General features: G+C 42.1%; 1 protein-coding gene across 2 annotated transcripts in view; it reads left to right on the top strand.

Moving 5' to 3' along the window:
- LOC127647257 (syntaxin-binding protein 4-like) overlaps positions 1 to 15,447 on the top strand; it is a 68,443-nt gene that overhangs the window by 44,786 nt on the left and 8,210 nt on the right. For both annotated transcript variants that reach the window (XM_052131400.1, XM_052131401.1), the window contains exons 11-16: positions 321 to 393; positions 6,349 to 6,437; positions 11,788 to 11,884; positions 12,692 to 12,819; positions 13,193 to 13,285; positions 13,442 to 13,507. In XM_052131400.1, coding sequence (XP_051987360.1) covers positions 321 to 393; positions 6,349 to 6,437; positions 11,788 to 11,884; positions 12,692 to 12,819; positions 13,193 to 13,285; positions 13,442 to 13,507 — 546 coding nt within the window. The remainder of the gene's footprint in view (positions 1 to 320; positions 394 to 6,348; positions 6,438 to 11,787; positions 11,885 to 12,691; positions 12,820 to 13,192; positions 13,286 to 13,441; positions 13,508 to 15,447) is intronic.

The raw sequence follows: 15,447 nt of genomic DNA, 5'->3' as shown, positions 1-15,447 counted from the left end.
AATGTCTTTATGCATTATTAACAAAATAATCAAACCAATGGCATTTATAAGACATATTTGAATAATTAAAACATTGGCTAAAAGTTGTTTTGAAAAATGTCTCAGAAAGGGGAAGGAAGTTCTGAGAAAATCTCTAGCATCACTTGTTTACAGATGTCACTTGCTTTGATATTTTGTGATGCATTGCAATGACATTCAGACTGTTTTAAGTGTGACTTACTGTAAATATACAAAAGTGTCTAAATACATTTTGAGAACACTATACATTATGTGCTGGTAAATTCATTGTTATGGTCTTTGTTTCACTGTTTTTCCCGTAGGTGCAACGAGAGGAAACAACGGCAGTACTTTCATCCTCTCCTGATATCTGTCCTCCAGACATACAGGTTTCAGGTATGTTTCCTCCTAGAGTCACAGTGTAATAAGTTGTGGTGATTCACTTAAACAGGAAAATCCAAATGTACCCCCTTAATTTCAGACATCATAATGCCCTTTACAGCTCATTTTCACCCTTTCTCACTACCCAAAGTGGCCAGTGATGAATGTTTTATTCATATGGCTCATATTTCCCTTTTGACAGAAATGCTGTAGTTTCATAAACTTTCCAAAAAAAAAAATGTTTGTGCAAGGTAATCAAGATGTGTATTGCTCTTTATGCCTTTATGTCACATTACATTAGAGTTACTCAGTGGTATTGTGTTTGTAAAGTGTATCTTCTATAAAACTACATGCAAAAAGGTGCTGTACAGATGTCAACTTTTAAATGAAAATTTACATTTGAAATTCCCAAAAATTAAACTTCTCTCATTATTCACTTACCCTGATACCATCCCAGATGTGTATGACTGTCTTTCTTAAGCAGAACACAAATGAAGATTTTTAGAGGAAGATTAAGCTCTGTCAGGTCCTTATAATGCATGTAAACGGATGCAAGAACGTTGATGGTCCAAAAGTCATATTTAGTCAGCATAAAAGTAATTCACATGACTCCAGTTGATCATTGAATGGCTTCTGAAGCAAATTGATATGCTTGAGTAAAAATAAATTGATAATTAAAACGTTTTTAACTATAAACCAGGGCTCTGATGCTGTTTGAAATTCTTGTGTGATATTTGTTTGTCTGTTGAAATTAAGCGGCACTTCCGAATTCTCGCGTAATATCTCCGACGCGCTTACGTCAGGCGACAGCTACGTGTTGCGTCAACTGCTGGCAGGAAGCACTTTTTAAAAGTTAATAACGTTTTAATTTTCTATTTATTTTTTACACAAGCATATCGATTTGCTTCATAAGTCATTCATTGATCGACTGGAGTCGCATGGATTACTTTTATGCTGCCTAAATGCTGGCACCCGTTTACTTGCATTATAAGGATCTGACAGAGCTCTATCTTCTTCTAAAAATCTTAATTTGTTTTCTGATGAAGAAAGACTTCATACACATCTGGGAAGACATCAGGGTATTTTTGGTTGAACTATTCCTTTTACTCAGTGCAAGTAACAAAAATGTATTTTATGTTTTGAGAAACAGGATTTCTCACAAAGCAATTATTTATCTTGAGAGAGAGAGAAATATTGAGGATTAGTCAGTAGCAGTGTTTGGATTTTAATCAACTGCCAGTTGAAAATAATCTCATGGTCCCCCAGGGGCCAGGCATGTATCTGAGGTGTATAAGCTACATAATCAAATTCCAGAAGACGTTACAAAATGCAGATAGTGCTCTTATCTCAATTCACAGCAGCTTGGTAGCTGTTTAGTATAGATTGGTTTGCAGTGCTCAGCGTGTAATCCTTTCTTTAGGCACAAAACCGGGATTGATAAATTGCTATAGAAACCATACAAATAAGCCATTAAAGTCTATTTTATGCTCTTAGATACTTTGGAGAAGTAGTCAGGGGGAATGTTAACATGTCAAGTGACTTTTTCAGCACTGAGATCTTTGTATGGAAACCAATAAAAAAGGCTTCACTGTTGAATTTGTCTGGATATACGAAAAAGTCACGTCAAAAATGTATCAAATCCATTGTGTTACATAAGTAATATTAAACCAAGTGGCATCTGCAAACCATTGATGCTAGAGCTTTTCTCAGCTTTTATCTCTTTTCTGAGCCATTTTTGCAATAACATTTAACTAACTGGTCTAAAGATCAGTTGGATGCAATGGATGTATGAAGTCAGTTCCCCTCAATTTCACATTATGTTCCACCAACCAGAATGTGTCCATATACATTTTGTCTTAATTCAAAAGTGTATCTATCTTTTAGAAATTTGTAATTTTGTATATTTTACAATCTAACATTTAAAAAATGTGCTGTTATCATTCTTTAAAATAAATGCCACTTTGTTGAATGTTTTGCTATATAATGCAATTACATTTATACATTTCCAAGTGTAATCTAAGTGCCCAAATACTTTGGGCCACTGTTCAAGGTTGGTAAAATGAATAATTTTCAGCCCACTGAGATGTCCACCATGCACCTGTCCATCAATCTATCCCAGACTCAGAGCTTAAGGTGCACCAGAGGTTAATCTGGATGGGACATGCCATGCCTGCCTCGCCCTTGAACTCTGAATCGTGCAGTGTAAACAAACAGTATTCTAATCATTCATGACGTGTGGAGCGTAAAGTGCTTAATTACCCATTTATCCAAACTTACTGTTAGAAATCTTACAGAAATAAAGAATCTGGATTAAACAGCCACTATAAGCCCACAAAAGACATTCTGAGTAGTTGACATATTGTGTCCTTAGCCAGGGGTATTAGACAACATGCCTTAGAGAAACGATCAAGACAGTTAATATGGTGTTGTTACACTGAGAGATTGGTAGATCGGTGACTAAATCAATGGCGATGTGGGACCATGGCCGTTGTGGTTAGGGTAGAGGTTGTAGCAGCCCTTCTGGGGGTTGACTGGGAGTTTTTGCTGTGGCGCAGGTGTGACAAGCATTCACAAAAGTACTGGTGTACTGTGTCTGCCTGTAACATCTCCCACCAGAGCAGATTCATTAACAAACATACTGTGGAAGTAATACCTGGATGGCCAGAGCTTGTGGAGTAGTGTACCCAATGGATTACCTTTTCTCGTAGATTTGGTGGCACAAACGTTAGGTTGGGCGGGCATTCTGGAGGAGGCGGGTCTTGTGCATGGTCCTGGGAGATTTCGGACATGATATCCCACTGGACCGGAGCTAGAATCAGTGTGGGTGAAATGATGGGTTCTAGAGAGGGATTCTGAGGAATGGAGTCATGCCCATCTGGCCTGTCTGGGATTTTGTCTTTTGGCTGAGCGCAGGTATTCCAGGTTGCGATCTGTTAATACCAGAAATGGGTGTCTGCCCCCCCCCAGCCAGTGTCGCCATTCTCCAAATGCTGCTTTCATAGCTAACAGTTCACGATTGCCAACATCATAATTCTGTTCAGCAGAGGAAAGTTTGCATGAGTAGTAAGCACATGGGAAAAGTTTAGGAGGATTACCTTGGCGTTGAGAGAGGATAGCACAAATACCGGTGTTAGATGCATCTACTTCTACCACGAAAGTTGCATTGGGGTCAGGATGAGGCAGAATGGGAGCAGAGGTAAAGCGGTTCTTTAATTCATTGAAGGCTTGAATGGCGTCAGTAGACCAGTGAAGCTTGGTGTTTCCTCCCTTTACCATAGGAGTGAGTGGAGCGGCAACAGTGCTGAAGTTTCTGATAAATCTTAGGTAAAAGTTAGCAAATCCTAAGAATCGTTGGAGTTCCTTTACAGTAGCGGGTTGAGGACAGTTTAGAACTGCCCGTATCTTGCCCTTGTCCATATACACCCCTTCTGTACTGATGATATAACCAAGGAAGTAGACTGATGTTTGGTGGAATTCAAATTTCTCTGCTTTGGCATACAGTTGGTGTTCCATGAGATGCTTCGAAACGGCCCTGACCTGCTTGATGTGTTCCTCCAGTGTGTCTGAATAAATCAAGATATCATCAATATATATTATTAGGTACTGGTTTAACATGTCTCTGAATACATAGTTTATGAAGGATTGGAACACAGATGGACTATTGGACATGCTGAATGACATAAGGTATTCAAAGTGCCCGCTGCTGGTGGAAAAGGCTATTTTCCATTCATCCCCCTCTCGTATGCAAATGATGTTGTAAGCACAGCACAGATCAAGCTTGGTGTAAAATTTAGCAGATCTCAGTTGTTCCAAAGCTGCGGGGACCAGGGGTAACGGATATCTGAATTTGACAATTATTTCATTGAAATCATGATAATCAATACAAGGACGAAAGCACCCATCCTTCTTACCCACAAAGAAGAAGCCAGCTGCTGCTTGTGAAGTGGATGGATGAATGAATCCCTTGGTCAGTTTGTCTTCAATGTACCACTTCATTGCTTTTGCCTCAGGTTATGGCAGGGAAAGATTCTGCCTCTAGGTGGTGAGGCATCAGCTAACAGATCAATGGCGCAATCACTAGATCAATGCGGTGGTAGTTGTGTTGCTTTGGTTTTACTAAAGGCTTCAATCAGGTCTGCATATTCTGAAGGTACATGTGGTGCTATGTTGGTCTCATTAGTCACCTTGTTGGTTCTCAAAGTTATAGGGGTGATGGGTTTTAGACACTTGGATGAGCAGCTGGAGTCCCATCATATAATCTGTCTATCGCACCAAGAATTTTGTGTATTATGGTCCTGCAGCAAGGGTAAACCGAGGATGACTGGGTTGTGAGAAGAGTGGATGATGAAAATACAAGTAGTTTCAGTGTGTAAAGCCCCAACTTGCAGAGTAAGATCCGTTGTGGTGTAAAGTACCCGGCCGGTTCCCAGGGGGCGCCCATCTAGCTCTGCCACTGCCTAAGGAGAGTTGCAAGGAATTAGTGGTATCTTATGCTGTCGGGCTGAAACTTCATCAATAAACTTGCCTGTTGCTCTCAAGTCTAACAAGGTTTTGGTGGTGATGGTATCAGATTGGCATGTTAATTTTATGGCCACTTCAAAACAAGCAGTAGTTTGGATAGAGGAAATCAGCGAACTTACCCTGCAACTGTGTGATTGAGAGGGTTGTGTAGGGCAGTTAGCTCTCAGTCACAATATAAACAGAGATGATTATTGATGTGACGTTCCTGCTCCTTTGTGGAGAGATTAGTACGACCAACATGCATGGGTTCAGCATCATCACTGGGTTGATTCATTTGACTGAGAGGATTGGAAAATCGGTTAGGTCTCCTGGAGCGAATGAGATTATCAATGCAAATAGCAAGTTTAATAAATTGATCCAGGGTTCTGCCTTCATCACGGCAGGCCAGGTCTGACTGTACGTCTGTGTTCAATCCTTGACGAAACAGCAGTTTCAATGTATCCTCTACCCAAACGGTTTGTGTCGCGAGAGTGCGAAAAGACAGAGCGAATTCAACTGCGATATCTCTTCCCTGATTAAGTGCAAGTAGTTGTTCCCCAGTACTCCGTCCTCCCTTAGAATGTTCAGAAACCTTTTCCGAAGTCTTCAGAAAAGTCAGCCGCCCAGTTACCAATTTGAATAAAAACGTATATACATCAGCAACCCTCACAACAGTTGTCATTTACATCTTAATGCTTGGCTGGCTGGCTGGCTGTTTATTTAGTTGAGGATAAGTGCTTAATGGATGTCATCTAATTTTGTGCATGGCCATTGCACATGATAATTTTTGATGCCATGTTGTTTTTAAAGAATAATTGTGTTATTGTGCTATAAACATTCTGGCTTTCTTCACATTTGCAATTCTGTTGAAACATTCGTAGAAGCTCAGTTAATCTGGATAGTTTGAGTTGTCCTGGATTGCGAGGGAGTGCGTGACCCATTAGTACCACCTGTTAAATCCACTCCCTCTGACTGAGCTCCCTGCTGTGCTGTATTGTTCCTGACTTACCAGCATGGGTCGTATCTGACTCTGCGTGGGTTTGACGTATCTGAGGTCAACCTGTCAATCATGAGCATCAGAAGGCAGCTAAATCCCCAGAAGGAACATGTCCCCAGGGTGTGGGGGGGTGGGCGATCATCTCATATACACAGGGGGGTGGGGGGGGGGGTGATCATCTCATATACAACAGGGAGGCAGAGGCCGAGCGTTGCTTTACAATGCCTACACAACACTGGTATTAATACCACTTGTTCTCTATCACCAACTCTCTCTCTTCTCCTCAATTCAAATCCCTCACACTGTTCATAATCTTTATTTTATTAATGTAATACTCATTCATTTGAGCTCCCAGACCGAAAAAAACATTAAGGCCACGTTTTCCTGTGCAGCTAACTAGCACTCAACTCTAAATGCTCTAATGTGAGTGTGAAGCTTAAACTAGGTGATTTAATGTCCCTCTTTCTTACCAGCTTCCAATGCACAGAGACCAGCCGCTGTTTCCAAGCCCAAGATCTCGCTGGACCCCCATATACGGCTCAAAGCAGAGAAGCTTGATCTGGTAAGCCTGAATTACACAAACAATTTAGCATATTTCCAAACTTTTTGATGTCTAGAACCCTCCCATAATATGATAATCACCTTGTGATAATCTCCTTGTGATTATTGTAAATAATTTAAATATAAAAGTATGAAAATAAACATTGTGTTAAGTTGACAGTAGAAAATGTTTCTATGCACTATTAGAATACTGTTAGATGTACAAACCTAAAGACAAAATGTTTTAATTTGATTAAAATTGATTTGTAGAGAGCTTTTCACAATAAATACCGTTCCATACTATTCTGTCAGTCAGCAAGCTAAATGTGACAGTAGCAAGGAGGAACTCCCTAAGAAAATGTATCATAAGTAGCTATTTTTGCTAAACTATTTTTGAAAGAATGTTGTAAATTAAGAGAGATGAACAGTTAAAAATAAATTAGCTATGAAACTCGTAATTTCCTACCAGTCATTAGAAAGCAGAATTAAAAAGTAATAAACAAAAAAAAATTATTACTCTGAAATTTTCCACAGACTTGTGGCCTCATGAGGGTGCCCAGACATAAGTTTGAAAATCCCTGCTTTAGAAACTTTCTCAGCTAAAAGGTGCTTTGAATGGTGACTGCTTTTACAGAACTACAGTATATGCCTAATTGCTCTAAGAATGCAGCAATTATTCAAGCAATTTCAAACAAGCAAAGTGCATTGTACTGATTGACTGTAGGTAACCACAGATATGCTTATATTCAGTACAACCAAAATCTTTCTTGCTAGTCAGGTCACTGGCGGCCATCTTTGGAATGCTCTCGGGAGGCTATTTCCAGTCATGCCAGTGCAGCTCCTATTTACTTGAATGGGGGAACACCGAAATCTCAAAAACGGTTAGTCAAGATTACGATGAAAGAACATTTCAAATCAGCATTTAAATCTGACAATACTGGTATAATAAATTGTGCTTCTTTACCTCATATTACGCTAAAAAACTAAATTTTCCCGGCTTGTATAGTTAATCCACATGCACTTTCTAGAGTTGATTGACAGACGATGTCGGTATCTAAAAGGTGATTGGCTCTTTTATCTGTAAGGCGGGACATCCTTTCTACATCCGTTGACAGTTGGGCACTCAAAGCTCCTTGGTTGGATGTTCCAATTTCTCCCATTCATTTTAATAGAAGTGGCCCGTCTCTTTAAATATTCTCTGGTACAACAGCATGATTGCAAATGTGATAATGCAAATGTTTCTGAAAGCAAGAAGTTAAAGGGATAGTTCACCCAAAAATGTAAATGATCATTTACTCACCCTCATGAATCCCAGATGTATAAGACTTTCTTTCTTCTGTTTATTTTTAGAAGAATATCTCAGCTCAGTTGGTCCTCAAAATGCAAATGAATGGTGGCCAGAACTTTGAAGGTCCAAAAGACAACAATAATCCACATGACTCCAGTGGTTAAATCCATGTCTTCAGAAGCAATATGATAGGTGTGGTTGAGAAACAGATCAATATTAAAGTCCTGTTTTACTATAAATCTCCACATTTGACCAGCCCCAACTAGTAGGTGGCTGAATGGGAAAGTGTAGATTTTCAGTAAAAAGACTTAAATATTGATCTGTTTCTCACCCAAACCTATCATATCGCTTCTGAAGACATGGATTTAATGGAGTTTTGTTAATGGATATTGTTATAAGTAATTTACAATAGTTTTCTAAAATTCTTATTTTGTGTTCAGCAGAAGAAAGAAAGTCATACACATTTAAGATATGTGTAAATAATAAGCACATTTTTGTTTTTGTGTGAAATATCCCTTTTACGTAATAACATAGCCCCCCCTCAAGCCCCCCTAACATAGCCCCCCCTCAAGGATCGGATTCCAGAAGATCAACATAAAACAAAACAAAAAATGTCCATTGACTGGGGGGGGAGCTTGTGGTGGGCAGACAGACCAAGGGGGGCAACAGGCAGTCAGGGCACGAGCAGGCAGTCCAGGGGGCAACGAAGGGTAGACAGGAAGTCCAAGGGGGCACAGAAGGCAGGCAGGAAGTCCAAGGGGGCACAGATGGCAGGCAGGAAGTCCAAGGGGGCACAGATGGCAGGCAGGAAGTCCAAGGGGGCACAGATGGCAAGGACAGGTTCAGGTGGTCTGGAAGCTGGCCACCGGGCAAGGACCGGGTCAGGAGGCCTGGGGGGAGGCCACAGGACGGGAACAGGGTCAGGAGGCCTGGTGGTAGGCCACAGGACAGGGACTGGGTCAGGAGGCCACTGGACAGGGACTGGGTCAGGGGGCCTGGGGGAAGGCCACAGGACAGGGACCGGGTCAGGAGGCCTGGGGGAAGGCCACAGGACAGGGACCGGGTCAGGAGGCCTGGGGGAAGGCCACAGGACAGGGACCGGGTCAGGAGGCCTGGGGGAAGGCCACAGGACGGGAACAGGTTCAGGAGGTCTGGGAGGAGGCCACAGGTCAGGGACAGGGTCAGGACCCCTGGGAGGAGGCCCTAAAGGCGGTGACCTGGAAGGCTCTGGTGGCGGAGCCGCAGGAGGCTTGGGAGGCGGAGCCGCAGGAGGCTCGGGAGGCTCTGAGGGCAGAGCCCTAGGAAGCTCTGGAGGCGGAGCCGAGGGAGGCTCTGGAGGCGGAGCCGAGGGAGGCTCTGGAGGCGGAGTTGAGGGAGGCTCTGGAGGATCAGAGGCCTCAGGGGTGGAGCCGAGGGAGGAGGAACCATGGAAGGCTCGGGAGGCTCAGCTGAGGGAGGCTCGGGAGGCGGAGCCGCTGGAGGCTCGGGAGGCGGAGCCGCTGGAGGCTCGGGAGGCGGAGCCGCTGGAGGAGGAACCATAGAAAGCTCAGGAGGCTCAGGGGGCAGAGCCGTGGGAGGTTCAGGAGGCGGAGCCCTGGGAGGCTCGAGAGGCGGAGCCCTGGGAGGCTCGAGAGGCGGAGCCCTGGGAGGCTCGAGAGGCGGAGCTTGGGAGGCGGAGCTCTGGGAAGCTCGGGAGGCTCGAGGGGCGCAGGCTCTAGGACGGGCATGACCATTGGCGCTGGCTTTTGGTCAGTCCTGGCTATTGGCGTTGGCCCGGGAACGGTCGAGGCTACAGGCGCTGGCTCAGGGACGGTCGAGGCTACAGGCGCTGGCTCAGGAGGCTACAGGCGCTGGCTCAGGGACGGTCGAGGCTACAGGCGCTGGCTCGCTGACCTCTGAGGCGACAGGCACTGGCTCGCTGACCTCTGAGGCGACAGGCACTGGCTCGCTGACCTCTGAGGCGACAGGCACTGGCTCGCTGACCTCTGAGGCGACAGGCACTGGCTCGCTGACCTCTGAGGCGACAGGCTCTGGCTCGCAGACCGGGGCAGGCGAGGGCTCTGGCTCGCAGACCGGGGCAGGCGAGGGCTCTGGCTCGCAGACCGGGGCAGGCGAGGGCTCTGGCTCGCAGACCGGGGCAGGCGAGGGCTCTGGCTCGCAGACCGGGGCAGGCGAGGGCTCTGGCTCGCAGACCGGGGCAGGCGAGGGCTCTGGCTCGCAGACCGGGGCAGGCGAGGGCTCTGGCTCGCAGACCGGGGCAGGCGAGGGCTCTGGCTCGCAGACCGGGGCAGGCGAGGGCTCTGGCTCGCAGACCGGGGCAGGCGAGGGCTCTGGCTCGCAGACCGGGGCAGGCGAGGGCTCTGGCTCGCAGACCGGGGCAGGCGAGGGCTCTGGCTCGCTGGCCGTGGCAGGCGTGGGCTCTGGCTCGCTGGCCGTGGCAGGCACGGAAAGCCCAGTGGCGGAAACTGGGATCGAGAGAGGTGGTTCCCTGGCAGCGAGTACTCCCAAGACTAGATCCACATATTCCCTCCACGTGAGGTCTCCGGAGTTCGGCAATCCCCTCAGCTGGTACGTTGGTAGCCCGAGCTGGTAGATGGTTTTCAGGGATGTGTCGTCGAAGCCGGTGTGGATGGCAACAGCGGAAAAGAAGTGGGAGTACTCGCGGATGGTCAACTCCGCCTGGGTCAGTTCCATCAGGTAAGCTGCTAGATCCATATTGGGTCGTTCGTTCTGTCACGATTGAGCAGCAAGGCAGACGAGGAGATGCGGATCTAAACGCAGTTACACTTTATTAAATAAACAAGCAAGAAAAAAACACAAAGGAAAACCCTCAATGGGGAAATAAACATAAAACTAGAAAACACAGGCAGGGAACACACACCAGGCTAACAACATTCAACGAACGACAAGGAGTGAACAAAAAGCAGGGCTTAAATACACAGTGAGTGATGACAGAATGAGACACAGGTGAAAACAATGAACAAAATGGCAGTGATGATGGCAGGTGGATTCTGGGAAGTGTAGTTCTAAACAATGACAAGTGAGACAGTGGAGCTAAACAAGGGACAAAACTATGGAATGCAAAGGTGACAAAAATGGCAGACAGAGGGCAACAGTGAAACAAGACAAGGAATTCCTAACAGATATTATGTCCAAGATCCCATATTAGAGGCCCAGAACTAACTGTTGTATACATCTCTTTATGTTTGTTTTGCAGCATTTATGAATCAATACTTGCACCTGAATCTGTACTTTTATTAATGATGGGATTAGACTCAGTGGTTCAAACAGTATTAAGTGAATTCAAAGGGTTAATCCTATTGTAATCTGTACCATTGACTCCTAAAGGAGCCTGTATCTCATTACCAAGTCACTGACAGACTGTTGATAAAGATAACCTTGCATATCCCAGTGTTGTTTTTCTCGTAGATCTCTATTTCTGGCTCTGCTCTTTGTTTTGGTGCAGTTGTTTAGCAGAGATTTAATTTAATCCTGCTGATCCTCAGGCTGAACCTAATCTACCGGCCCATTAATAGGATTGGGTCTCGATGCACGAGAGCACTTAAATGGGGACTATAAGACACAATGCACCCAATAATTGTTCTTGCATGAACAGGTATATGACCTGATGCAAAGTTTTCTATGGTGAAGTTCCTTGGTACTGTTCATTACAAATCTTGTTTATCAAGATTTCATAAGCATATGAAACAGCTCAGTTACCATGTCATTGTAATTTTAACAATATTTAATCTAATCTTTGTGGCAGTATCATCCTTGATTTGAATTAAATAAATCTGATAAGCCTTATTAATGCCTTTTGAAGTTGCTCGGTTGGCTATGCTTATGGATGATAAGCTTGGATTTATAAAGTATGTACACCACTGACTTGACCTCTGTTAACACACTGCCCTCTTGTGTATGTGGGTGTAACTTTTATGACACTTTACGAGCTTGAATAGACACTTTTCTTATCAAGATGTTTAGTCCAGCGGGCCATGGTCATTAGTCAACTCTTAAAATATGTTTTCAGGACAGCCACAAGTTTGTACACTAGAAGGATTTTGAGAGTGTGGTCTTGTTTCAGGCTCTGTCGTATCTGGGTCTGGATGATACAGAAGAGAAGAGACGGCAGCTCAGAGAGAGTCTCACTACAGACCCTCAGGGGACAGTGTCATATGGAGGTATAGCCACATACTATACACCTTTATTTTGCAAAAACAATGGCCCCATATTCAATTCCCGTATTTTGTTTCATTAACATTACATATCTCAGTAACAATAAGATTTGGAGTCAAAAGTCCAATTGCTCAAATGTGTTTTCTTTAGCATAGGTTTTGTATGTTGATTTCAAACACCCTTTTAAATGAACATAATTATTACAGCTCTTGGATAAACAAGCGAACATAGTCAAAACACACTATCAGACATTCAGGCAAGGATCAGCTATATTATGAAAGTAGATTTTTACAGAAAGGTTTGTATGTTTTCTTAGGATTGAGGTATTTTTCAGGAAAGTCAGGTCAGGGCATATTGTTACATTTTTCTTTGGAAAGGGAATCATATTCTATATTAGGGTATATAGCTATGTATATTTCCAGGCTGTTCTCAGCAGGAAGTGCTCCACCTCTGGTCTCATTCTCAGCAGAAAGATGCCACCATGTCAAATCCTCATTAAAGTGATTTCAAAGATTTGTGCCTGTCTTGTATTACAGATGTGCAAACACTAAACTTAGAGCAAAGGTGCCGGAATTCAAATGTCCTCTCAAAACTAATTTTTGTTGTGTGGAATATTCTGGATAGACTTTGTTGGGTGACATAAGAAGAGAATATATTAAAAGCAAATGCTGATCTCATATCACATGTTTTCAAATCCACATAACAGATGACGAGGGTATAATTGTTGTATTCCACACATTTTTTGTTATAAGCTTATTATAGATTGTGCCATTCCTGGGTATTTCTAACTATGCCTCTATCTCCCTCATAAGACTTTGTGGACGCCACACGCAATGTTTATCAAGAGAAGCTGGAGGAGGCGGGACTAGGACAAGGGCCCTTTATGTTCTCCTATCAGGAAGCAGCTAGCTTGATGGACACTTCTGCCTTTCACTCCCCAGTAAGTATATCCATGGGATTTAGCATTGAAGTGCTTAACTATGATTCTAAACATCTGCGCAATCCTCAGTGCACCTCCTCACATTGAGACTTCACCTTCTCTCAATGTTGAGCATTTTGGGGAGATTTATTTAGCGTTCATAAATGAGTTTTTTTGCTGCTCTGAGATGTTATCAAAGCTGTTTTATAAGAATTTAAAATCTTCAATTGTCAGAGTTTCCCCATTCTGTTCCCTCTGTCTTTTGGAAGTGTCTCACATTGGCACTGAATTGCTCCTTTATAATCACACAATACACTTCTTGTATTAACTATGTACACTTACAAAAGTAAGTCAGAGAGTTGTTTTTGCAATATCACTCTCTATTTCCCAACAGACATATGAGTCAGAGTGCAGCTACAGCAGTGAGGAGCTGGAGGAGTTTCAGACGGAAGTCAAACAACTTCAGATGCAAATGAAACAACTCAAGGTGAGCACCGGTACTAAAATAAACACTATGTAACTAGATTGTTTGCATCCTTTCATCGATATATACAGTATATGAGTTGACTGTCTAGAAATTCTGCAAGACATAGCAGAATCTCAATGCAAAAAGTCTCTGTAACATTTATTGCAATATTCACAGGTGCTACTGAAAGACACAGAAGACAGTAAGAAGACTCTGGAGGAGGAACTGCAGAAGACAGCTGAGGTTAACATGGCTAATTCTCAGTGTTAAATGACTCCCAATATGGTATCAATTTATTAAAGGGATAATTCACACAAAAACGGTTAGGGTTAGGTGACTTAAACTGAAAAGCTCCACAAAAATCACCACAAAAGTAGTCCTTCATTTTTGTTATATGGATTTCATAAACTCCATGTAAGAGTTGTATGTAATTAACCAAACTAACCAGCTTTGAGGTGAATCACATGATTACAAACTTTGATTTGTAGCAAAAAAGTATTTGAAAATTGGACAAAAAGATAAAGGTACAAGACTGTTTACTTAACATCTTTCATGAGGAAGAGAAAACAATCCCATGAAACATTTTAAATGACATTTTAAAAATATAAAACTACTGTTTTAACATTATGTGTAAATATAGAAACAATACATTTTAAGTTTGTTGCAAAATTCTCAGATACTGTATATATGTTGCCAAGTGGAAAAACTTCCTGTAATTTAACTCTAAATAATATAAATTGGACGTGGCCCCTTTAAGAATGGGAGTTTTGCGACACTGGAGTTTTGCAACGCCTGCTTTCCGACACATTCTCGTGTTAGAGACATGAAAACATACATTGTGCAAGTCAAGAGAGCTCCTGGTTTTGTTCAATGTTTGAGAATTCTTTGGGTAAAAATCTAATTTTACACAAAATGTTGTTAAATTGCATTGTGTGTTCAGAAGAGTTGTATGCTAAAATTGAGTGTTTGTTATGGATAATTTTGGAGGATGCATATGGATTGCATGTGTGGAGTTTGACCATGTTTTCTACAAATGTGAGAACTGAGTATGTAAATTTAGAATGAATCATATATGTTTTTAACGATTTAGCCCAGAGTGTTTTCCAGTTTAGTGAATAAGTGTAATATGTGTTATATGTGAAATTTATGTCCTTAAAGCCATAAAATATTTTGAGTGATTTAAGTATGTGTTAAATTTATAAACTTCTGTGAGTGGTTCTTGACCAGAACTTACTGGTCTTACTTACTTTAATCTCTTTATTTGTATGTGTTCCATATTAAACTGGGTAACAATATCAATGCGGCCTCTCTACAAAGTGAGTAGATCACTTACATATGCAACCAAATTTCACGCTATGCAAGTAAAAATGTGTCATTATTCAATGGCTGGTATATGTTCAGATTTCATCAGTGTTTGAGAAGTATAGTGGTGAAGAAGCTTCTAGCACTGCGATACTTTCACTGCGTGTTGAGAATAAAAGTTTGGTCTAACTCGTTCTTTGTCCAAAGACAAGATCCACGCCATCCATTTGTCACTGAATTATGTCTCTTTAATAACCTTTCTGTTCTTTACAGTCAGTTCTTGATTAAAAAAACAAAAAAGAAAACATTTAATTTAAATCACACATAGCAAGGATGCGCTAAAGAAACAAGTCCTCTCTCGTTTATATGCACTCACTGGATGATACTGGTAGGCTTAAAAGAGGCAGTACCAATTTAGCATTTCAATGTAAATATCTTAAAATGGTATGATCTAAGCTTGCAAACAATTAACATGTAATAAAAATATATATGCAATATAAATATGCAATTTCAAGACACTTATTTATTGATTACACTGAATTTGAAAAATTTTCAAAAGCTAAAATGTGACCAATATGATGAATATTATGATGAAAAATATAATTTGTAAAATATTTTTTTTGAATTGTACCTAGAGGGTTAGAATGTCCCTTTTTAACAGCATTAGAAATGTAAATGTAATTGAAATATATCCACATGAATCATCATCAAATCAAAAAACGGAATTGAATGGAGAGCTTGTGAATCGAATCGAATCCTGAAATCTGTATCAATATCCAGCCCTAGTTCCATATATTTGTCAGTCATGCAGGGACAAAATGATTATCTTGACTCATAATACCATTTATTGAAGACATATCTGTACTCATCAGTTTGCATAT

Source organism: Xyrauchen texanus, chromosome 8 (assembly GCF_025860055.1).
Source record: "Xyrauchen texanus isolate HMW12.3.18 chromosome 8, RBS_HiC_50CHRs, whole genome shotgun sequence".
Taxonomy (NCBI): Eukaryota; Metazoa; Chordata; class Actinopteri; order Cypriniformes; family Catostomidae; genus Xyrauchen; species Xyrauchen texanus.
Note: the sequence above shows the minus strand (reverse complement) of the source record. Positions and strands in the feature narration are given on the sequence as shown.